This window comes from Musca vetustissima, unplaced genomic scaffold (genome assembly GCF_032173495.1).
Source record: "Musca vetustissima isolate MV318-11 ecotype Yass unplaced genomic scaffold, APGP_CSIRO_Mvet_v1 utg41630, whole genome shotgun sequence".
Classification (NCBI taxonomy): domain Eukaryota; kingdom Metazoa; phylum Arthropoda; class Insecta; order Diptera; family Muscidae; genus Musca; species Musca vetustissima.
In genome coordinates this window covers 97,276-123,038 of record NW_026875431.1, presented here as the reverse complement: position 1 = coordinate 123,038, position 25,763 = coordinate 97,276, and the positions used below count along the sequence as shown (strand labels likewise).

The following is a 25,763-nucleotide window of genomic DNA, read 5'->3' as shown; positions in this document are numbered from 1 at the left end:
CAACTGAGGCGTGGATTTATTAAAGAATATTTTTCAAGGGCCAACTGAGGCGTGGATTTATTAAAGAATATTTTTCAAGGGCCAACTGAGGCGTGGATTTATTAAAGAATATTTTTCAAGGGCCAACTGAGGCGTGGATTTATTAAAGAATATTTTTCAAGGGCCAACTGAGGCGTGGATTTATTAAAGAATATTTTTCAAGGGCCAACTGAGGCGTGGATTTATTAAAGAATATTTTTCAAGGGCCAACTGAGGCGTGGATTTATTAAAGAATATTTTTCAAGGGCCAACTGAGGCGTGGATTTATTAAAGAATATTTTTCAAGGGCCAACTGAGGCGTGGATTTATTAAAGAATATTTTTCAAGGGCCAACTGAGGCGTGGATTTATTAAAGAATATTTTTCAAGGGCCAACTGAGGCGTGGATTTATTAAAGAATATTTTTCAAGGGCCAACTGAGGCGTGGATTTATTAAAGAATATTTTTCAAGGGCCAACTGAGGCGTGGATTTATTAAAGAATATTTTTCAAGGGCCAACTGAGGCGTGGATTTATTAAAGAATATTTTTCAAGGGCCAACTGAGGCGTGGATTTATTAAAGAATATTTTTCAAGGGCCAACTGAGGCGTGGATTTATTAAAGAATATTTTTCAAGGGCCAACTGAGGCGTGGATTTATTAAAGAATATTTTTCAAGGGCCAACTGAGGCGTGGATTTGTTAAAGAATATTTAAAACGCCCATTTGACAATGATGAAGTGGTTCAGACATCCATGTGATCCTGTTTAGATGACAAGCTGTTTCATCTGATACCACCACTTTCAACTCAATCATAATTTCTTTATTTTGAAATAATAAAAAACGTCAAATTATAAATATATAATTATGATGGCCTGTCGGCGTTCATCTTTGGCTAATTGGAATTGGTTGTAAAGTGAAAAATCCGCAGAAAAATTAAATGATTTGAAAAGAGGTGTAGATTTTTTACAAATATTGTTCAAGGTCCCACCAAAAAGTCCTACCAAGAAGCGCAGATTTTTTTTAAAAATATTTTCAAGTTCCTAGCAAGAGGCGAAGACTTTTTAAAATACTTTTTAGGTCCTACCAAGAGGCGTAGATTTTTTAAGGTCCTACCTGTTATATTATTATTTTGCTCTGCTCCTAGTGGATGTGCTCTGGCTGGCGGCTTTATTAAGAGTGAAACTATTTACAACTTACACTAAACATGAAATCTTAATGCTACGACTATTTACATCGCTTGTATGTAGGTCACACTAGGCGAACACATCGCAATTAGTCTACGCATGTATGTTGTGTGTTGGAAGTCCATGACACGGACATTCAATAATTTCAACACTACCAAGAGGCGTAGATTTTTTAAAAATATTTTTAAGGTCCTATCAAGAGGCTCAGATTTTTTAACTATTTTTTTATCATTACGAACCCTCTTTGTTTTTCCATTTTTTTCCACTTCGCAACCAACTCTAAGAATATTCCGTTAAATTACTCCCAAGAACACAATTACAACAACAATTAATTGTCCGCAATTATTTTTGAAGCATAACAGTTTGTAACGTTCGTTTCACCGCTAACGTTCATCATATGGTTACGCCTCTTTACATCCATCCTCTGGTTCAGAAAAAAAAAAGATTGGTAATGAAGTGACAGCTATTAATGGAAATGTACCATAACCTCAATCAAATAATTAAAGACAACAACAGCAACAACTACAAATATTTGTTATTATTTTGTAAAAATTAATTTTTGTTTTCTTGCAGGAGGTCCGTCCCAATACCATTGCCGATGTCAAAGTAGATGCATCTTTTCGTCGAATACCAAAGAATGCAATCTGCTTTCATGTCTGGAAAATTGATGAAGATCGTTTGGAAGCGGAACCGAAAGCTCAGTATGGAACATTTGTCGATGATTGTGCTTATATTATTTATGCTGCAGCACCGGTCGGATCATTTGTCAATCAGGATACAATTGTAAGTATTAAGAATTTAGAGAAAAAAGGTTAAGTTCCGAACGTACCCAAATTTCCCGAAATACCAAATTGTGGGAGGTGCCGTTATATGGGAGATACCCGAATATTCCTAATTTTTGATAGAAGAGTTTCTTACCTAATTAAAAACCTGCCCAGACACCCGAAATGCCGAACGTCGGGGTGTACCGTTCTATGGCGGCTATAACAAAAAGTGAACCGAAATTAATAATTATTGGTAAGGAGATTTTCTACCCAATGAGATTCGAAAATACCAAATTACAGTCAATTCGATTGAAAAATGGGCCAAAACTCCCCAAAATATCGAACATTTGAGGGGTACACTTATATAGGGACCATCGTAAAAAAGGGACCAATATTGATAATTTTTCGTAGGAAGATTTTCTACCCAATTCGAATCCAAAATTCTAAATTACAGCCAATTCGGTTTAAAAACGTGCCCAAAATACTGAAAACTGAGGGTTACCGTTAGATGGAGGCTACCCTATAAAGTGGGTGAATATTGTTCATTTTTAGTAAAAATATTTTCTACACCTTTAGAACCCAAAATACCTAATTGTAGCGGATTAGGTTAAAACTCCAGCCCAAAAATCCCCCAAAATACCAACCAAAATCGGTATCAACGCATCAGCGTAACATACTATCGGAATTGCAAGAGATGGCGCCACCTATGAGAACATGGCAACCTCTAGGAACATGGCAGAACTAAATAAGCAAAGAACCCAACCAATGCACAAAAATCTAGGTTTGTTCCGGAAAGAATTAGTTTAAAGAAAAAATTCCGCAAAAGGAAGGTCGATGCCTTCCTTCCTATATACGGTTTAGATACAGTTCTTTCGTTAGTCTAGTTCATTTTCTTCCAGTAGTTCCTTTCAAATGTTGTCCTTGCTCATCTTTTGTGCCATTGATTCTGGGTTCAAATCCCAGCGGAGACGGAAACTGCTTCCAAAGTATCTGAACATTTTTTAAAGAGGCTTACATTTCGCTCCAGATGAAATATATCCAAAACCACCTGAACATCGGCATCAACATATGCGCATGACACACTATCTGAATGGCAGGCGATGGCGCCACCTAGAGGAAAACGATGACACAGAAATAAGCAAGGATACCAACCACTGCAAAAAAATCTAGCGCTCGTTCGTTCGGGAACGAACTGGTTCACAGGAACTATCTAGTTCAAAAGAGACTTGCATCCCGCTCCAGTTCCAATGTATCTGAAAACTCCAATAACCAACATCGGCATGAACCTTTGATAGTAACACAAAAATGGAATGTCTGGAGATAGTGCCACCCAAAGGAAAATGACAAGACTAATCAAACAAAGATACCAACCACTGATCAAAAATGTAGTGCTGGGTCGTTTCAGAAAGAACTGGTTCAATGAAACTATTCATCAAAAGGAACGATTGGCGCTAGATTCGGTTTAGTTAGTTTTGCTCCAGTCGTTCCATTCGGCTTTTGCTCTTGTTTAACTAGTTCCCTTTGATCCCGGGTTCGAAGCCCAGCGGAGAAGAAAAATACTTCCAAATGGTTTTCGAATTGTTTAAGAGTTTACATCCCGCTATATATGAAATATATCCGAAACAACCTGAAATTCGTATATCCAACATCGCCATCAACACATGAGCGTGACACCCTGTCCGAATGGCAGGAAATAACGCCATCTAGAGAAAAATGGCAAGGCTAAACAAGACACCAATCATTGCACAAACATCGAGCGTTTGGTCGTTCCAGAAAAAAACTTGTTCAAAGAAACTATTCCTCAAAAGGAACGATCGGTACTAGATTCGGTTTTTTCGTTTATCTTGTTAGTTTTGCTCCAGTCGTTCCTTTTAGCTTTTCCTCTCGTTCAACTAGATCCGTTTGATCCCGCGTTCGAAGCCCAGCGGAGAAGAAAAATACTTTCAAAGTGGTTTTCGATTTTATGAAAGAGTCGTACACCCCACTCCGTATTAAATGTATCCGAAACCTCTTGAAATTCTAATAAAGAAACTCCGAATGAACACAAGAGCGTTACACACAGCGTTACAGCGAACACAAGAGCGTTACACATTATCAGCACATCAACATCGGCATCAACACATGAGCTTGACACCCTGTCGAAATGGCAGGATATGTCGCCGCCTAGAGGAAAATGGCAACACAGAAATGAGCAGGGACTCTAGCGAATGCACAAAATCATCGTTGGGTCGTTCCGGAAAGAACTTGTTCAAATGAACTATTCCACCAAAGGAACGATCGGTACTAGATATGGTATTTTCGTTTATCTGGTTCCATTTTCTCCGTCGTTCTCGTCATTCACCTTTTATCCCGGGTTCGAATCTATTGGAATCTCGGCATGAACACATGAGGGTAATGCACTATCGGAATGGCAAGAATTGGCGCCACCTAGAGGAAAATGACAAGTCAAAAGACTCCAACCAATGCACAAAAATGTAGCATTGGATAACTCTGAAACGAACTAGGACCTATTCTGCAAAAAGAATGATCGGTACCAAGTCCAAAACTGTCGTTAATCAGTTTCTTTTGCTGTAGTCCCTCCTAGTTCCATTTTAGATACAGTAGATTATCGAGATTGTTCCTTTCCTTGTTCGAATTTATTGGTGTATTCCAATGAACAATTGAACTAAAATGAACTACGGAACTAAGTAAATAACCAAATTTATTGGCGATGCGAACCGCCTTAGGAACCAGATTGTCTAACTTTACACAAGCCATGGAGGGTTTGTTTCTAGTCAACGATAGATGGCAGCCTCACCTTCACTTAGTCTCTATTTTTGAAGGTTGTATCTATAGGCGAGCTGAAGATCTTCTCTATAAGCGAGCTGAAGATTGTTCTTACAAGTAAGCTGAAGAGCTATAGGCGCGCTGAAGGTTGTCTCTATAGGCGAGCTGTAGATCGTCTCTATAGGCGTGTAAATTACCTAATTTATTTGCGACGTGACTTCGTAACTCTACAAAAGTCAGGGAGGAATTGTTTCTAATCAACGATAGATGGCATCCTCCCTTCACCTACTCTCCATAGGCGAGCTGAAGATCTTCTCTATAGGCGAGCTGTAGCTCTTGTCTATAGACATGATGCTGATCTTCACTATAGACGAGCTGAAGATCCTCTTAATAGGTGAACTGAAGGTTGCCTCTATGGACGAGCTGTAGATCGTCTCGAACTAAAGGTCATCTCTATAAGCGATATGAACATAATCACTATGGACAAGCTGTAGATCGTCTCTATGGGAGAGTTGAAGGTCGTCTCTATAGTCTAGCTGAGGTTCGTCTCTATAGGCGAACTGAAGATCGTCTCTATTGTAGATTGTCTCTATAGGCGAGGTGAAGATCTTCTCCATGTGCGTCTCTATATTCGAGCTGTTGATCGTCTCTACAGGAGAGCTGAAGATCGTCTCTATTGGCGAGCTACAAATCTGTATGGGCGAGCTGAAGATCGTATCTGTAGGCGGACTGTAGATCGTCTATAAGGCGAACTGAAGGTCGTCTGTAAATGGTGATTCTATTCCATTCTGGTTATGCTATCGAAGTTTGTTCTTAAGGACCATTTCCTATGTTTTATCTGCTCGTTTTACGGGTTTCTGCTTCGTTAGGTTCCACAGCTCAGTTCCTTTTGAGATCTGCAAAAATTTCTAAAATATTTTTACCCTTTCTTTTCAGACTCGCGAAGTGAAACCTTCTGTTAGCTTAGAACGTTTTATACACTTTTGGCTGGGCGAAAAAGTTTCCGAACAAAAACGTTCCAATGTGGCGCATAAAATACAAGAGCTGGACTCTTATTTCAATAATGTTGCAGTCGAATATCGCGAAACGCAGGGCAATGAGAGTGCCAGATTTTTGTCCTATTTCAAAAAGGGTATTACGTAAGTAAAAAAACGACAGAACAAACTTGTTTCAGTGATACAAAATAAATTCTGTCTTTTTTCCCCAATTTAACAGCATAAAATGCGGTCAACATTTAAATTCCGCCGAACCAAATCGTTTGTATCAGGTCTATGGCCGTAAATGGCTGCGTTGTGTTGAAATGCCAACAATATCGTGGGAACATTTCGGGGCCGACTATGTTATGCTGCTCTCAACGGCAAATCATTTATATGTCTGGATCGGCCGCTCGTCGTCCAATGTCGAACGTCGTAATGCCATCGATTTGGCAAGTAAATGGCAAAAGGACAGCACCCAACTGACCATTGTCGATGATGGTTACGAACAATCTATGCCGGAGAAGAGGAAAAATGAATGGAACACCTTTCTGCCTCTCTCACAGAGATCGGTGTGTCAGAACTCTCCGATACCCGAGAAACCCGTCTGCAATAAATTGAAAATCTACAAATGTTGCTATCGCAATAATCGCCTTCACTTGGATCAGCTGGATGTGGTGATACCGACACGTGAAGATTTTAGTGATTCCACAACGGCCTATGTTTTGGACGGTTTTGCTCAGGGTATTTGGTTGTGGGTGGGCAGCCAGGCTTCGCAGCAGGATAAAACCAATGCCATGGGTAATGGCAGGGCATTTGTTAAGAAGGTAAGGCGCTATCCAACCAAACATTTTTATTTCGAATGGAGTAATTCATTGTGGCTTTTCATTTACAGAAAAAATATCCATACAGCACACCGGTTATTCGTGTCATTGAGGGCCATGAACCGGCGGAATTTATGCGCCTCTTTCCCTCTTGGCATGGTGATTGTAATGATATGCCACTGAAACCCACTTCCACAATTTTGGGTAAATTCGATTCAATGACTCTGTGTCAGAGACCCAAAATGGCTGCCGAAACCCAATTAATCGATGATGGTTCCGGAGAACGTAAAATCTTTCGCATTACCAAAGATCAGGTCATTGAAATGCCAACGACGAAGGCGGTCTATTTTACCACACTGAATTCCTATGTTGTCCAGTACACGGTGGTGGTGAGTATTGAAACTATGGGGACCTACTGTTCCATGATATTAAAGTGAGGATCAGCAGTATTTTAGACAGGCGGGAGGGAATTTTCATAGACAGAAGAGATGAAGGGAAGAGAGATTTTATAGAAGAGCGGTAAGAAGTCTTTATAAATGAGCGGGTGGGAGACTCTATAGACGACCTGAAGGGTATCTTTATTGTCGAGCGATATGGAATTTCTATATATGAGCGGAAGAGAATCTCTATTGAAAAACGGGAGGGAACCAAAAGAGACGAACGTCATTCAGTGTCTATAGGCGAGCTGAAGGCAGTACCTATAACGATCTAGGGTAGCTGAAGTTCGTTTCTATAGGTGAACTGGAGATCGTATCCATAGGTGATTTGAAGATAGTCTCCATAGGCGAGCTGATGATCGTCTCCATAGGCAAACTGATGATCGTCCCCATAGACGAAATAAAGACGAACTAAAGATCTTCTCTTAGACGAACTGAAGATCTTCTCTATAGGCGAGCTGAATATCGTCTCCATGATCATCTCCATAGGCGTGCTTGGAGACGATCTCCATTGGCGAGCTGACGATCATTTCTATAGGCGATCTGAAGATCGTCTTCATGGGCGAGCTGACTATCGACTCCATAGGCGAGCAGATGATAATTTCTATAAGCGATCTAAAGATCGTCTCCATGGGCGGGATGACGATCGACTCCATTGGTAAGCTGAAGATCGTCTTCATAGGCGAGCTGACTATCGTCTTTATAGGTGAGCTGACGATCGTTTCTTTAGGTGAGCTGAAGATCTCCGAAGTCATGATGATCTACTTGATCTATGCTACTTGAAGATCGGCTCCGTAGGTATTCTGAAGATCGTCTTCATAGGCGAACTGAAGGTCAACATAGACGAGCTCAAGATCGTCTCCATAAGGTAGCTGATGATCGTCTCCATAGGTCACCTGTGAGCTGAAGATCGTTTCTTTAGGCGAACAGAAGATCGTCTCCATGGGCGAGCTGAAGATCGTCTCCGTAGTCATGATGTAGATCATCTCTATAGGCTACGTGAAGATCCGCTATGTAAGGGAACTGATAATCGTATCCATAGGCGAGCTGAAAATCCTCTCCGTATGAGAGATGAAGATCGTTTCTTTAGGCGAACTGAAGATCGTCTCCATAGTCTTGATTTAGATCATCTCTATACAATATCTGAAGATCGGCTATGTTGGGGACTGATAATCGTTTTTATAAGCGAGCTGAAGATCGTCTCTATAGGCGAACTGAAGATCGTCTTCATAGGCGAGCTGAAGATCATCTCCATAAGCGAACTGGTGATCGTCTCCATAAGAGAACTGATGATCGTCTCCACAGGTTAGCTGAAGATCGCTTCTTTAGGCGAACTGAAGATCGTATCTATGGGCGAGCTGAAGATCGTATCTATAGGCGAGCTAAAGATAATATCTATAGGCGAACTGAAGATCAGGTAATGGAGGTCATCTTTATAGACGGAAGGCATTCTCTGAAGTAGTCTATATAGGGGAGCTGAAAGTCGAACCTATAGGAAGTCCGTTGTTTTTAGATAAGAACCCTCTATAGGCGACCAGAAAGTGGTATCAATAGGCGACCAGAAAGTGGTATCAATAGGCGTCCTGAAAGGATACTCTATAGGCAAGCTAATGGAAATAGACTAGCTTCAGGTCGTCTCTATAGGCTAACGGTGGTCTCTGACGAAGAGTCTCACTAAACGATCTGAAAGGATTCTCTGTAGACGATTTTCTCTTTAATGTTTTCCCCTCAATTTTCAGAGCTGGTCAATGAATCCGAATGACAGTGAAAGTGTTGGCATAAAACAAATCATCTATCAATGGAATGGATCCGAGGCCTCAGCGGACATTACAAATAAAGCGGAGAAATTTGCCAAAAATCTGTTCGATACCGCCAGTCAGAAAACCATGTTTGTGCAAATGAGCGAATACGATGAGACCCCACATTTTCTACAGATGTTCGAGGGTAAATTAATTATACTGCTCAGTGAGAGGAGTCTACCACACAACAACAACAACAATCACATAATTTCCAATGGTCACGATTCAGAATCTTTGGTCCTCAAAGTATTCGGAGATGCTACCTACAATGCCAAAGCTGTTGAAGTTTTCCCCCTAACCTCAATGTCCGCCAAAGAATGTTTTGTCGTGAAATCCCAACATGTCTGGGTGTGGTGCGGACAATCGTCGACCGGTGATGCCCGTGAATTGGCAAAGAATATCGGTGCTCTATTGGGTGAAAGTTCCTTGGTATTGGAGGGTAAAGAACCCAAAGAATTTTGGCGTTCGGTGACAAATCTAATGAACCAAAGTCTTATTATGAGCGGCATGAATCATTCGGCAAATTCCAGCAGTAGTAATGGTAGTTCCAGTATTGGTACTGCATCACCCATCAATTCGAATGGTAGCAGCTGTGGTGGTTCGACATATCTCGGGTCATGCTCACCGCCCAACACAAAACCTCGCTTCCAGGCTCAACTGTTTGCCGTTTGGAATTTACGCAATAAATTCTTTTCCGAAGAGATTTTGGGTTATGACCAGGGAGATCTATCGCCCGAGTGTATGTATATCCTGGATGCTGGTATTATAACCTATGTGTGGTTGGGAAAATATCTAAGCTGCCACGAGAAGGCGAAATATATGAGCATGGCTCAAAACTATTTGGAAACGGTGCCAATTGCCCGCCGACCCACCACCGCCATTGGGGTGATACATCAATGCGATGAGCCGAATGTTTTCAAGGGGTTCTTTGATTCATGGAATACCGGGATGTGGAATGTAAGTATTTATATTTAATTTTTTATTTGAAATATTTCATATTCGTTTATTTTTATTTCAGAATTACATCAACTATGAACAGAAACGTCAAATGGTGTCGTCAGGTTCCTCGGTCCTTACAAATGGCAGTGCCGCTTTGCCTGCGAATGGTGAAAATGGCAAATTGCCACCTTCGATTTTGAATAACCAAAAAGATTTCGATCGTCATCAAAAATATCCAATTGTTATGCTGCAACAGGAAATCGATTTACTACCCGAGGAGGTCAATCCCCTGAAGAGAGAGGTGAGTTGACCAATTTTTTCTAAATGAAATATCCTGGAAGGTAGGGAAGGTGGGTTCAGCTTAGTTTATAGACGAGCTGAAGTAAGTACCTATTGAGCTTAAGAGTCTTCTATAGACGACCCTGTTGGGGGTCTTCTAAAGACAAGCTAAAGGTGATTATAGACGAACAGCTGCAGAAGGGAGTCTCTATGAAGTGAGACTCTATAGACGAACTAAAAGCAGTCTCTATGGACAATTGAAATGAGTCTCTATAGGCGAACTGAAGGCAGTCTCTATAGACGGACTGAAGGGAGTATTTATAGGCGAACTGAAAGGAGTTTGACGGGTTGGAGGGGGGTCTTTTCTATAAAGAAGGTATTTAAAGTCAAAGGGAGCCTTTATAGGCTACACTAAAGAGTGTCTTCTATAGACGAGGTAAATTGTAAATATTATTTAAAAAATCCACGTCCTTTTCAAAAATATGCTTTAAAAAATCCAAGTCCTTTTCAAATATATTCTTTAAAAAATCCACGTCCTTTTCAAAAGTATTCTTTAAAAAATCCACGACATTTTCAAAAATATTCTTTTAAAAATCCACGTCCTTTTCAAAAATAATCTTTAAAAAATCCACGCCTCTTTTAGTCCTTTTCAAAAATATTCTTTAAAAAATCCACGCCTCTTTTAGTCCTTTTCAAAAATATTCTTTAAAAAATCCACGCCTCTTTTAGTCCTTTTCAAAAATATTCTTTAAAAAATCCACGTCCTTTTCAAAAATATTCTTTAAAAAATCCACGTCCTTTTCAAAAATATTCTTTAAAAAATCCACGCCTCTTTTAGTCCTTTTCAAAAATATTCTTTAAAAAATCCACGCCTCTTTTAGTCCTTTTCAAAAATATTCTTTAAAAAATCCACGCCTCTTTTAGTCCTTTTCAATAATATTCTTTAAAAAATCCACGTCCTTTTCAAAAATATTCTTTAAAAAATCCACGTCCTTTTCAAAAATATTCTTTAAAAAATCCACGTCCTTTTCAAAAATATTCTTTAAAAAATCCACGTCCTTTTCAAAAATATTCTTTAAAAAATCCACGTCCTTTTCAAAAATATTCTTTAAAAAATCCACGTCCTTTTCAAAAATATTCTTTAAAAAATCCACGTCCTTTTCAAAAATATTCTTTAAAAAATCCACGTCCTTTTCAAAAATATTTTTTAAAAAATCCTCGCCTCTTTTAGTCCTTTTCAAAAATAATCTTTAAAAAATCCACGCCTCTTTTAGTCCTTTTCAAAAATATTCTTTAAAAAATCGACACTTCATCTAGTCCTTTTCAAAAATATTCTTTAAAAAATTATATGCATTTAATTTCAATTTTATTTTCCATTTTTTTTCGTTTCAGGTCCACTTAACCCACGATGACTTCGTATCCCTGTTCAATATGTCCTTCTATGAATTTGATGAATTACCCGCATGGAAACAACAGGAATTGAAAAAGAAACATAAACTATTTTGAAACAAAAAACACATATCTCTATTTTGTGTGTTGGAAATTTATTTTATAGAATTAAATATTTATTTTTAATATCCATTATATTTCTTTAAAATTATCTCTCTATAAAAAAGAAATATATTCAAATTCCAGCAAAAATATTTCCATTATTATTATTGCTCTAATATTTCTGTAATATAAAACAACAACAAGAAATCTGTTTGTTTTCTTTTTTTTCTTATTACTATTATATTGAAAAAAAATTTTGATGAAAAAAATGCTAAATATTTATATATTAAAAAATAATAAAACAGCAACAACATAAAAACATATTATTACAATGTTATATATATATACAAAAACATATACTATATTTTTGAATAAAATAAAAAAAAAATTATTTGTAATGAATTAAATTAAAAATTACGTATGATTGTGGAATTTTATTTTATTGAAAATGTGTATGTATAGGGGATATAAAATTATGTATTTATAATTTCAACTTCATCTGAATCGGGTTCATCGCCAGATGCTGCAATATTAAAAAAATATACAATTTATGACCATTTTCAAAAAAAAAATCCTATGCCACTTATAAGGAAGTAAAAAACATTTTTTTACTAAAAAATAATTAAAAAAATCACAAAATGCGAAGTGTTTCCTCACTTGATTATGAAAAATATATAAAAATTCAATCTTGTTTAGAAGGTATTTAAATAAAATCCTCTATTGGTTAGGAAGTAAATTTTTTTTAATAATCTACGCGTGTTAGAATTTGTAAAAATATTAAAAAAAACTCCTCGGTTGAAAATTTTTTTTTCAAAAATACAAACATGCTTAGGAATTTGTAAAAAAATATATAGACAATAATATTGTAATTTTTTAACAAAGCTGAAGCCGAGGGTTCGCCTCTTAAAAATTTGCCCAATAGAAACCATATTTCGTAATTTCATGATTTCAGTCCGATCCATCCCTCAATAATATACCATTAAGAACATTCTATTTTTATTTTCCGAAATTTTTACATAGCTCAATACCAATCCTACACCTCTAATTGCGATCCTAAATTCAAAAACATTCTTACATAGCCCAATCCTACACCCCAACAATGATCCTAACTCAAGATTTCAGGATCCCAGCACTATAGGTTCATCCAAAATTTTAATTGTACCAAAGCTAGTGCAATTTTGTACTCCAATCGGTTCTAATACACCAATCGTACACTACAACAGTAAGCTGCTTTGCAAATTACAGTGTTCCAGCCTCAATTGGTTCACCCAAATACACTTTTGGTACGATTTAGTACACATTAGTACAAATTTCCGAAACTTCCTAAACATTCCAATTCTACTCCTAAACATCCTAACCATGATCCTAACTCAAAATTTCAAGATCTCAGCATTCACACAAAATTTAAATTGTACCAAAGTTATTATGAATTTCCAAAACTACATTCATACAAATTTCCAAAACTTCCTACATATCCCAATCCTACACCCCAACAATGACTCAAACTCAAAATTTCAAGATCTCAGCATTATAGGTTCACCCAAAATTCAAACTGTACCAAAGTTAGTACTATTTAGTACCCATAAGTACGGAATTTCTAAAACTACATACATACACCAATCCTACATTCCAACAGTAATCTTATTTCCAAATTTCAGTGTTCTAGCTCTATCGGTTCACTCAAATTCACATTTAGTACTATTTAGTACACATTAGTGCAAACTTCTTTAACTTACTACATATCCCATTCTTACACCCCAGCAATAATCCTAACTCAAAATTTCAGAATCTCAGCACTAACGGTTCACTCAAAATTTAAATTGTACCAAATTTCGTATCATTTAGTACCTACAAGTACGGGATTCCAAAACTACATGCATACACCAATTCTACACTACAACAGTAACCTTTTTTTCCAAATTTCAGTGATTTAGCTCTATTGGTTCACCCAAATACACATTTGGTACTATTTGGTACACATTAGTACATATTTCCAAAACTTACTACATATCCCAATCCTAAAATCCAACAATGATTTCATCTCAAAATTTCAGGATCTCAGCACTATCGGTTCACTTAAAATTCAAAATGTACCAACGTTAGTACGATTTAGTACCCTTAAATATAAATGCCCAAACTACATCCATACATCAATCCGAAACTCCAATAACAACCTTATTTCCAAATGTCAGTGTTCTAGCTCTATCGGTTCACTCAAATACACATTTGGTACTATTTAGTACACATTAGTACAAATTTCCAAAACTTCCTACATATTCCAATCCAACACCTTAACAGCAACACTAACTTCAGATTTCAGAATTCCAGCTCTATCGGTTCATCCAATGTGTACAAAATATAGTACCATTTGGTTCTTTTCGTACACATAAGTACATATTTCAAAAACTACCTACATATCGCTATCCTACACTCCGACAGTAATATTAACTTCAAATTTCACGATTTTCTTATTTCTTTTCTATAAATTCAAATCATACCAAATTTAGTACAGTTTAGTACTTTTCATATACATGAGTACACGCTTTCGAAACTACATGGTTATATTGACCCTACATCTCAACCTTGATTCGCATTCCAAGTTTTTTAGCTCTATCCATTCACATGCTACGAAATTGTACCAAATTTAGTACATTTTAGTACTTTTCGGATACTTATAGTTCGAATGTCCAACAAAACCCTTTGCTACATCTTTTCTACGCTCCATCAATGACCCTCAATTTAAGAGTTCTAGCTGCACCGGTTCGCCAAATACAAATGGTACCACATTTCGTACACATTTCGTACAAATGGTATCACATTTAGTACAAATGGTACCGTATTTAGTACAAGTGGTACCACATTTAGTACAAATGGTATCACATTTAGTACTTTTCCAAAGACCCAGTCATATCTCTTTTATTAGTTGCAAACTTTCCATGATATTGGCCTCAAAAAAATTATTGAAGCTTTTACGTTTCCACTTTAATTAAAAAAAATGGGTTAAAATATCAAAACAATATTTTATGATTTCCCCTCTTCTTTTAGAACTTCAAATAAAATCTAATTTTCAAACCAAATCAAATCTTGCAAATGCACAATTGTATTTTTTGTAACAAAACTTACCAAAGTCACTTCAAAATATGAGGCAGTTATATCAATTTCCATTCTTCGCACAATTTTTAATTATTAATTTGTTCCAAAATAAAAACTAAATCAATTTCATTGATAATTTAAGATGTTTTTTCTTTGATTCAAAAAAATATATATAACGAAATTCCTTACGAGCAATATATCCACCATTGTTTTTTATTCACTTTCAATAAAGAGTGAGAGAAAAACACATTATTTTGCTCTAACGTAGGAAACGGGAATCCAAAACAAACATGCAAACTTGTGCATGCAACAGAAAAAGACAAACAACCTACAAGCATATTCACACACACAAATGACTTTGGCAAAAAAAACTCATTGAAATGCATATCAATGCAAACACAGCAATTCTAATTGGAAGGAAGAACATTTTTGTATTTTATTTATATATTTTTTTTTAATTTGACAAACACATCTATTAAAACTTCAATTTAATTATAATGTATAGACACACACGCACCTTAATCGATATTTTATTCAATTAATAGATTATTTGATGTCTCATAAATTTATTATTTCACCATCCGTTCGCGAAATTTCCGTCCGTCCATTTTAAAACGCGTTCGATAACTAATCACCAATTGTCTTTTTGTTCTCTATGATCGTTCTCGCTATCAAAACAAAGAGTATCCCTTTGAGAGATGCAAATGCCGACATTTTGAAAAGGAACTCCATTTTAAGAGAGCATGTCAAATGGTTGCCGTTTTCAATGTGATGACAACCGCCATATTTTCTTTGTCTCTCTCATACTAATTGAAAACGAAGAATTAAAGGGAACTTTCTTTAATTTCCCTAACATTTGAATAGGATTTTACGATATAAACAATAAGAAAAAAGGAGGAATAATTTGGGAGGCAAATGTACCCTTTTTCTCATAAGGAAATGTGCGAATGCGTGAATCTCTTAAGAAGAAGTACCTTTGCCTTCCACATTACTTCCATTTCTTATTGGTTATACGCAAAATCCTATTCAATTGCCAGGGAAAGAGGAATCTTTGTGTTTCAATTAGAGTGAGAGAGTGGAAGAAAATATGGCGGTTGTCATCACATTGAAAATGGCAACCATTTGACAGGTTCTCTTCAATTGGAGCTCCTTTTCAAAATGTCACCGTATGCATCTCTCCAAGAGATTCTCTTGGTTTTGATGGGGGGTAAAGATCATAGAGAACAAAAAGACAATTGGAGTTTAATTATCGAACGCGTTTTAAAATGGACGGACGGAAATTTCGCAAACGGTTGGTGTAAAAATCATTTTATGTGAAATCAAATAATCTGTTAAATGAATAAAATACCAATTAACGTCCAAGTGTGCCCATAGATATTAATTAAATTGAAGTTTTAATAGAAGTGTTTGTCAAATTAAAAAAATGTGTTTCTTTCCAATTACAATTGTTGTGTGAAATGCATTTCAATGAGATTTTTCGCCAGTCATTTGTGTGTGTATGTGAATAAGCATGAAATCTATTTGTCTTCTTCTGTTGCATGCACAAGTTTGCAAGTTTGTTTTTATTTCCCGTTTCCTATGTTAGCGCAAAGTAATTACAAATGTGTCTCTCTCACTCGGCATTGGAAGTGAGTGAAAAAAACAATGGTGCTGCTGTATTCTTGGAAATATTTTTTTTTATAGAATTGTTTATATTTTTTGAAGAATCAATGAAAAAAATCGAAAAAAATTAATTATACCACAAAGTGAAATTGTTTTAGTTTTTATTTTTTAACAAATTAATAATTAAAAATTGAACGAAAAATGGAAATTGGTGCTTCGGTCCCTGCATTAAGTGGAGTCCATATCAACTGGAATTCCTGAGTATTGGTGGAAACGTCTGAAATTTATTTTCAATTCATATTATTGAATTGAGAAATGCAGCAGTGGGTAAGTTTATATACCTCCAAAAATATTCTTTATAAAATTCACGCCTCCTATAGACCTCCAAAAAATATTATTTTAAAAAAATTCACGCCTTTTATAGACCTTCAAAAAATATTCTTTATAAAATTCACGCCTCCTACAGACCTCCAAAAAATATTCTCTTAAAAAATCCACGCTTTTTATAGACATCCAAAAAATATTCTTTTAAAAAATTCACACCTTTTATAGACCTCCATAAAATATTCTTTAAAAAAATCCACGCCCTTAGAAGAGCTAGAAAAATATTCTTTAAAACATCCAAGACCTCGAAAAATATTCTTTAAAAAATCGACGCTTCTTATAGACCTTAATAACCTCAAAATTATTCTTTCAAAAATCCAATACTTTATAAATCTCCAAATTTTTTTTAAAAAATTCCGCCTTAAAATTTCATTCCTCACAAAGTGGTATAGGATATTCATATGTATTTATTTTACAACTTACTTGGTGGTCCTCCTCCAGCAGCAATACCCATAAAAATTCTTGAAAATATTTGTAACAAATTAAATAACATTTCAATGATTTGTTCCATATTGTCAAATATTAGCTGAAATCTAATGCGAACGTGGATTGCCATTGAAATCAGTCATGTGTATTAAGATCGGGAAATTTCGATGTGTATTATGACTCTTCGGAATCATCACCGCCATCGCCACCACCTGGCAAAATAAAAATAAAAAATATATATATTTTTTTAATTTTCTACTGATCCAATATTTTTTACAATAACTTACCACCAAATAGACTCATAATCATATCAAATAAACCTTGTAATAATTCGAAAAACATTTTGAATTTTTTGTTTGCTTGTGCCGACTTTTTCCGATTCTCTTCTAGAACAGATGCCTTTGAAAACTTTGATTGTACTAAAATGAATTTCACTTTCCCTATCCATTGCAGTTGTCGGCAATAATCTAAAATTCCAAATTGCTTTTTAAAAATGCGTATACAAATTCTAGATAATTAGTGTCAGTTATCTTCTTCGACAATCGGATAATTTCCGTTTGTACACATCACTAACATCTACTATGACCATTTGTGTAATATTTCCTCCAACTGATGATGTCGAATAAGCTAAATATTTATTTCAAATGAGATCGGGAATTTCGACAGATATAAATTATTATTACTTCAAAAAATATATATTTTTTTAAATCCACGCCTTGTAAGACTACCCAAAAATATTTGTGTTACTTACTTAGCTGGCTTGTGACAGAACTTTCGTTCCATAAGCCGAACTTAAAAAAGATTTCCAGGCGCGTCGGTCTTTTGCACAGTTTTTCCAATTTGAGAGACCATATTCCGCAATGTTGCCTTCGACTTTATCTTTTCATCGTATTCTTGGACTTCCCCTTCTGCGTGAACCATCAGCTGGTTCGCTTTTATATGCCTTCTGGGCTGGGGCATCTTCATCCATTCTCACAACATGACCTAGCCAACGTAGTCGGTGCAGCTCAATACGTCTAACAATGTCAATGTCCGAGAATAGCTGGTACAACTCATGGTTCATCCGACGGCAATATTCACCGTCAACGCAGATCGTCCCATAGATCTTTCGGAGAATTTTTCTCTCAAACACTCCAAGAGCTGCTTCATCTGCTTGCGCTCGTACCCATGCATCAGATCCATATAACAGCACGGATAGTATCAGCGTCTTGTAGAGTGTGAGTTTGGTCTGGCGGGAGGTGGCCTGATGTCTTTCGTTTTGTTTATGGCGGTACCAAGGTATATAAAATCTTTAACTATTTCTGTTCACTTTTGCCTCTCGTATGACCTTTTCCAGGAGGATGTTAAAAAGATCACACGACAAAAGGTCACCTCTTCTGAATCCTCGTTCGTTATTGGAGGGTTCCGATAGGTCCTTTCCGACTTTAACTGTTGACCTTGTGCCAGTTAAAGTTATCCTGCATATCCATATTAATTTTGCAGGAATGCCAAACACAGACATGGCTTTATACACCTCTGAACGGGCTGTCGAATGCAGCTTTATAGTCGACGTGGGTTTTTCCAGGATTTGGGGCAGAGTAAAAATCTGGTCAATGGTGGACTTGCCAGGTCTGAAGCCGCATTGGTATGGTCCAATAATGTCATTGACCATTGGCTTCAGTCGTTCACACAGTACGCTGGATAGCACTTTATATGCGATGGGAAGGAGACTTATTCCTCTGTAGTTGGCACATATCGTCTTGTCTCCTTTTTTGTGCACGGGACACAGGATGCCAAATTGTACTAATCAGCTTGTTCGGCTTGTAAACCATCGGCACCTGCTGCTTTATTATTCTTCAGCCGATTGATTGCTATTCTGACCTCGTCTTGGCTAGGTGGTATACACTCTATACCGTCATCTATTATTGGTTCTGGGGTATCCTCTTCACCGCTACTATTTGATACCAGATTTTTTTCAAAATGCTCCTCTCAGATCCTCAGCACGCTGCCTGCATCTGTCGCCAGGTTTCCTTCTACATCTCTACAGGAGGATGTGCCTGCACCAAAACCATCGGTTTGGTGCTTTACTCGTTGGTACAATTTCCAGACTTCATTCTGACTGCTGTACATATTGATTTGCTCACGCTCACGTTTTTCTTGTTCTTTTTTCTGAAAATACGTTTCTCATCTCTCCTTTTCTCCCGATAGTTCTCCATCGCATAACGTATTGATACTGTCTGCAGGGTTGCTCTATACGCTGCGTTTTTCACATCAGTAGCATTACGACACTCCTGATCGTACCACCGATTTCTTGATGGTGGTCTTTGGTACCCAAGTGTTGCTTTTGCTGCAGTTTCTAGGGAGTGGGTAATTCTCTGCCACTGTGCTTCTAAATTATTATCGGGACAAGAAGTGGTTTCGTCAAGCAGTTGGGTAAGTTGAGCGAAGTAGACCTCGGCTATCTGTTGTGTTTGCAGCTTTTCGACGTCGAATTTCCGTGTTACATTAGATCGCACCTTTGCTGCTACTTTAAGACGGGTGCGTACCTTGGCTGCCACAAGGTAATGGTCCGAATCGATATTCGCTCCCCGGATCGATCGGACGTCTAAAACACTGGCTGAATGCCTTCCGTCTATCACAACATGATCAATTTGATTTCTCGTTGCTTGATCAGGAGAAATCCATGTGGCCTTGTGTATATCGAGTTGCTTGAATTTGGTGTTGCTAAATACCATGTTTTTTGCTGTCGCGAAGTTAATCAACCACGTTCCGTTGTCGGGTGCTTCTTCGTGGAGGCTAAATTTTCCGACAGTGGGACCAAAAAATATTTCCCCTTCCAATTTTGGCCTTAAAATCTCTTAGCAGAATTTTAATATCATGGCCAGGTCAGCGATCATATGCAGTTTCTAGGCGCTCGTAAAAAATGTCTTTGGTCTGTTCATATTTGTCTTCCGTCGGAGCATCGCCGCAAATAAGACGGATGTAGAGAACTTCGCTTTTATACGGATTATAGCAATTCGCTCATCTACTGGAGGAGTGAATCTGGAGACGAGGTCTTTTATTCTCCTGTTAACCATAAATCCGCAGCCAAATTCATGTCTCATTTCATGGCAGCTATAATACAGGGCGTAATCATTTTATTTACTTACGCCAGTCCCTTTCCATCGCATTTCCTGTAAGGCAATAATATTGGCTTTGTACTTCTCGAGTATATCCGCCAAGGCGAAAACTGCGCCTGTTCTGTACAACGTGCGCACATTCCAAGTACAGATTCGCCGATCGTGGTTCTTTATACGTTTGCGGGGGTCGTCAACATTGGGGGGTTTGGTTTTATTTTTCGTTGCTTTTTCATAGTAAGAGGGGTTTTCCGAGTATGGGCAACTAACCCGACGCCTCTACCCATTTTTTTTTATAGATTTTATGGGTGAACTCGCGGCACATATTAGCTCACTATTTCAACGGGTGATGAAAATAGCTACCCCAGGTGACACCACGGGGAGGTCAGTGTCCACAATTGAGATAAAAGAGTGACCAAGACCCGCCATGTTAAAGCCAATCAGAGGCGTTGCTTGGTATCAACCATCCCAACGCCTTTTGTTATGACCCAAGTTTTTTTTTTTTTTTAAATTCACGCCCTGTGATATAAATATTTTTTAAAAAATCCACGTTTTGTTCTAAGTTTTTTTAGATGGTTTTATTAAATATAATCACCTTGATGTGATTACACAATTTACTTATATACTACTAATTAAAAATTAACAAATTTTATGTCTTCTTTGTTTTTGTTATGTAGTTTTCCAAATTTTTAATAAACTCTGTATTTTTTGACAACAACGAACTACATAGAATCAACTTTTTTTGTTACTTGGTAGTGTTATACGAGTTATATATACGAGTGTTACAATAATTACAATAATAAATATAATTTTGAAAAAATTAAAATTATATGTGAGTGGTTGGGTGGGTGTGATGCCTAGCCACTTCCATTTAATATCATTGTGCTGAGTGGTGAGGGTGTTGATCGTTCGCATCATTTTTTTGCACCCAACAAAAGAAAAAAAACAAAATATTCAAACCCAAGATCAACTAAGGTCCTCTATATATGTATGTAATGTTGCGCAAATGTGTTCTTCTTGTTGTTGTTGGAATTGTTGCGTGAGTGAGTTACAATGAAATGTGTTGTTGTTGTACTAACTACTCCTCACAAATTTATTGGGGTTTTCTGAAAGATTTGCCAGCGAATTTGGCAGCAGCTCCCAATTCCTCTTCGATGCGGAGAATTTGATTGTACTTGGCCAAACGTTCCGAGCGGCAAGGAGCACCAGTCTTAATTTGACCAGTGGACAAACCAACAACCAAATCAGCAATGAAGGAATCCTCGGTTTCACCGGAACGATGAGAGACCATGGTGCCCCAGCCGTTTTGCTTGGCCAACAAATGGGCCTTGATGGATTCGGTGACGGTACCGATCTGGTTGACCTTCAACAACAAGCAGTTGCAGGCCTTCTTTTCGACGGCAGTTTGGATACGCTTGGGGTTGGTCACGGTCAAGTCATCACCGACGATTTGAATGCTGGTGTTGGCGGTGATGTTGCTCCAGGCATCCCAGTGATCCTGATCGAAGGGATCCTCAATGGAGACAATGGGGAACTCCTTGATGAATTCTTGGTACAAGTCGGTCAACTTGGCGGGGGCCAACCATTGGGCCTTGTCGCTGTTGGGGTTCTTGAAGTCCAAATCGTAGACGCCATCCTTGAAGAACTCGGAGGCAGCAACGTCCATGCCGATTTCAACCTTGCCGGTGTAACCGCCCAAGGCAATGGCATCGTTGATGAGGTTCAAGGCTTCCTTGTTGGATTGAATGTTGGGAGCGAAACCACCCTCATCACCGACAGCGGTGGCATCCAAACCGAACTTGTCCTTGATGACCTTCTTCAAGTGGTGGTAGACTTCGGAGCCGATTTTCATGGCATCAGTGAAGCTGGCAGCGCCAGTTGGCAAGATCATGAATTCTTGCATGGCCAATTTGTTGCCAGCATGGCTACCGCCGTTGATGACATTGAAGGCGGGCACGGGCAAGATGATGTCCTTGTTGCCGGCCAAATCGGCAATGTGCTTGTAGAGGGGGACACCCTTCTTGGCGGCACCAGCCTTGCAGACAGCCAAAGAGATACCCAAAATAGCGTTGGCACCGAACTTGGACTTGTTCTCAGTACCGTCCAATTTCAACATGAAGTTATCGATGGCCTCTTGGTCGGTGACTTCCAAATTGGCCTTGATGAGTTCGGGACCCAAGGTGTTATTGACATGGCCAACGGCTTGCAACACACTCTTGCCGTGATAGTTCTTCTTGTCATTGTCACGCAATTCCAAGGCTTCGTGGACACCAGTGGAGGCACCGGAAGGCACGGCGGCGCGGAAAAGACCCAATTCGGTGGTCAAATCGACTTCGACGGTTGGGTTACCGCGAGAATCGAAAATTTGACGGGCATGAATGGTCTTGATTGGCATGGTGTATCTGGAAAAAAAACAAAAACAAATTGAAAATGAAATTAGTTCTGTATTTCGTTACTATCGAAAATGTTTTATTGTTGGAGATAAGCAAGTGGACTTTTGGTCTATTATTAAAATATAGGAAAAATAGTAAACCTTTTTCGTGTTTTTTTTTTTATTGGGGGGCTTGTCCACCAAAAAGAAACCTTGTTATACGATTATATAAACTCAACCAACCTATTACGTCTGCTGTGAAAATTATGAATGAAGTCAATGGAAATCGAGTCCAAAGGCTTTTGTTTTCCTCTTGTGTGTGTGTATGTGTATATGTATGTATTGAGTGGGGGTGTTGTGTGTATTTTAGGCTTGTTTTTTTTTTTAACTGCGCATAGCCGGGTTTTCTGCTCTACTTTTCTTTCTCGTGTTTTCATTATTGTGGGTGACTGGGTAAGTAGGTGAAAAAGCCTTTTGGCCTGCCTCTCATCTTGTATACACATCATAATTTGTCCTTTGTAATGTCAAAAGTTTATGAAAACATTTTTTTCTTGGCCGATAGATGGCGTTGTTGGAATGTGGATTTGTCATTCAGATGGACATATTCCAAATACCATGGGAATTGAAAATTTTATGTCAGTAGGTATATCTGTTCCTACGTAGCCAACAAAGGTTCTCATTTTGATTTTTTTTAATCTCTTATAAAGAGTACGGAATATCCAATTACATCCTAACTTTACACATCGTAAAATTTTTATCAAGATTGGCCGGAAACAATGGCATCATTTTGACTGTTCCTGACTTCAATGTCATCAACGGCAGTAGCTTTCATGTTGGCCACAAATTGGCCATGTAAGAATTTATTATCTAGCCAACTGGAGCTAATTGTATAAAAATCGGCTCTTGGTTTTGAAAAATATGTCATTTATTTTTGTTTTGACCTTTATAAACATAAATAAAGGTTTGGTCTAAATAAGCTATTACAAAATAAGTTCGGTTTGAATGTCATCGCTGTCGGGTGACGGAGGGTGATTTCGCCTTCAACATTCAATCCAAAAAGCAAGCCATAAACCTCATCAACGATGTCATTGCCTTGTGGCGATTACACCGGCAAGGTTAAAATCGGTATGGACGTTACTGCCTATGAATTTTTCAAGAATGATGCCTACGATTTGATCCATTCGATGAGCAATTCTACTATCACTGTAAGAAGGTCATCAAGGATAAATTGGGGTTGAATGACACCGCTGTCGAATGCCGGAGGGTGATTTCGCACCTCGAACATTTAATTCAACAAGGAAGCCTTGAGCCTCTGCAAGGATGCCTTTGCTTTCGGGCTGTTGGGATGTTGCTCCCTCATACATTTTTCAACAATGGCATTTACGATTCGGACTTCAAGAACAGTTACAAGACCCAATGACATTGGCCTCTTCCAATGTTGTATCAAGGAGTTCCCTTAAAAGACGCATCCGTATTTTTTTTATAATGAAAGCACGCGTTTCTAATATTTCCATTGTAAAAAATTGTGGATGCGTTTTTTTTATGTTTATATATGAAGGTGTTGCCAGATCGATACAAAATTTAACATGTGTTCATAACAGAGATGGACGATTCCAAAACACTTAACATTTTTCAGTTTATGCCAGGCTAAGAACTTTTCGAACTGCTCTCGTACACCAGCAACCGCTGTCGATGATGATTAGGGTTATTTCGTCCCGAACATTTAATCCTTCAAGGAAGCCTTGAATCTCATCTACGATGTCATTACCTTGCCAACAAGATATAGACGTTGCTGCCTCTGAATTCTTCAAGGATGGCGTCTACGATGATTTGGATTTCAAGAACCCCAACAGCGACAAAAACCAAATGGTCAAGTTAAAGACCTGTATCCAGAATTCATCAAGGAATTTTACCCCCATTCCATAAATTTGTTTTTTTTTCTTCAGATTTCTTCCGATAATCCAAGGATCTATTTATTTCCTGTACTATGGAAAAAAATGCAAATTTTTATGGAAGGCTCCAATATTACGAAAATCTACATGTGCAGATTTTTGCCCAAATTTTGAAGTCCCATAACTTGGCAGGTTTTTTTTAAGATTTTTTTTCTGAGAGGAGGCCATAAAGTGCTATTAACAGGTCATCGTGTTCGTGATTACAAACATATGTAACGAAAAGCCATCTCCCTTTCTTCCTAAGGTTGCACAATATGCAGTTGTATACCATTGAAGAAAAATATTGTAGTCTGTATGGAAAAAGTCCGTCACTACAAGAAAAATCTGCTCTGAAAAGGATTGTTCTGATGTGATGCTAAATGTCCGAAACTTGACAGGTTTGAATTTAATTCGTAGATGCAATTTCTCAACAATAGTCGACATAAATACAACTTATCAAGTAAAGACATTTGTAAACCACATTGTCCAATATGTCTGATGAGCCGCTTAACCAACGGCGAAATGCGTCGCATAATGGTGGGAATGTAGTATCTCTCTGGCTTTCCTTTTCATTGCAATTCCGATCATGTAGCTCATCTCGAAAGAGAAATTAATAAATAAACATCTACATGAATGATCCTTCGCCCTAAAAAGGCATAAGACTCGAAAATTCCTTAATTTTTTTTACAAAAATACCTCCTTGTTTACTATTAATAATTTTGCCTTTTATGGCTACCTCTCAGGATAATCTGCGAAATTTTGAATTGGTACCAAGTAGACAAGTATACATGTTCCTCCAACAAATTACCATAAAGTGTTATAATTAGGTCATCCAGTTCGTGATTATAAAAATATGTTACGAAAATTACTTAATTTTTTACTAAAATGCCTAAATTTTTACAACTGAGACTTTTTTTTGCCACCTCAGAAAATAATCTGAAATTCTGAACATATGGGTAGCATGAAAAGCCACCGCAAAAAACATTTTTTCAACCAAAAAAATCTGGGGAATTTTCGTTACTTTAAAAACCATACTTCGGCAGGTATAAATTCCAAAATCCGGATACAAAGGATTTATATGCCTGAACTATCAACGATTACTACATTTGTTATGTTCCCATACTGCAAAAATCTACTAACAATAAAAATATTTCCTTTGTAATATGGAATCTAAATTACGATAACAAACTTTCCTTTATAATCAAAAAAAAAAATTTTAAAAATAATTTTTCCCAAAATGTTCCCCTCCCTCTCCCCACACAATATAAATGTTCATGCATATATACCTTCCTGTATCTGTTTGTAAGTATGTATCCGCCCTTAATAACCTAGCTCAAGACAAAACAAACAAATCTAAGCACATTTATCTGAAGAAAAAAAAAACATG

General features: G+C 37.4%; 2 protein-coding genes across 3 annotated transcripts in view; one reads left to right on the top strand and one right to left on the bottom strand.

Moving 5' to 3' along the window:
• Positions 1-11,495, top strand: part of LOC133337927 (villin-like protein quail) — a 51,343-nt gene extending 39,848 nt beyond the window's left edge. For both annotated transcript variants that reach the window (XM_061546128.1, XM_061546129.1), the window contains exons 2-8: positions 1,775-1,984; positions 5,668-5,870; positions 5,947-6,532; positions 6,601-6,918; positions 8,706-9,722; positions 9,784-10,005; positions 11,376-11,495. In XM_061546128.1, coding sequence (XP_061402112.1) covers positions 1,775-1,984; positions 5,668-5,870; positions 5,947-6,532; positions 6,601-6,918; positions 8,706-9,722; positions 9,784-10,005; positions 11,376-11,489 — 2,670 coding nt within the window. In that variant the 3' untranslated portion in view covers positions 11,490-11,495. The remainder of the gene's footprint in view (positions 1-1,774; positions 1,985-5,667; positions 5,871-5,946; positions 6,533-6,600; positions 6,919-8,705; positions 9,723-9,783; positions 10,006-11,375) is intronic.
• Positions 11,496-21,147: 9,652 nt separating this feature from the next.
• On the bottom strand, positions 21,148-22,499 carry LOC133337926 (enolase). Its single transcript, XM_061546127.1, has one exon. The coding sequence runs from the start codon at positions 22,467-22,469 to the stop codon at positions 21,168-21,170; it is 1,302 nt and encodes a 433-aa protein (XP_061402111.1). The 5' UTR covers positions 22,470-22,499; the 3' UTR covers positions 21,148-21,167.
• Between the last annotated feature and the right edge of the window lie 3,264 nt (positions 22,500-25,763).

What these genes read in the sequence shown, in the direction of transcription:
- LOC133337926 (XM_061546127.1), bottom strand. Translation starts at nt 22,469, where the DNA reads ATGCCAATCAAGACCATTCATGCCCGTCAAATTTTCGATTCTCGCGGT.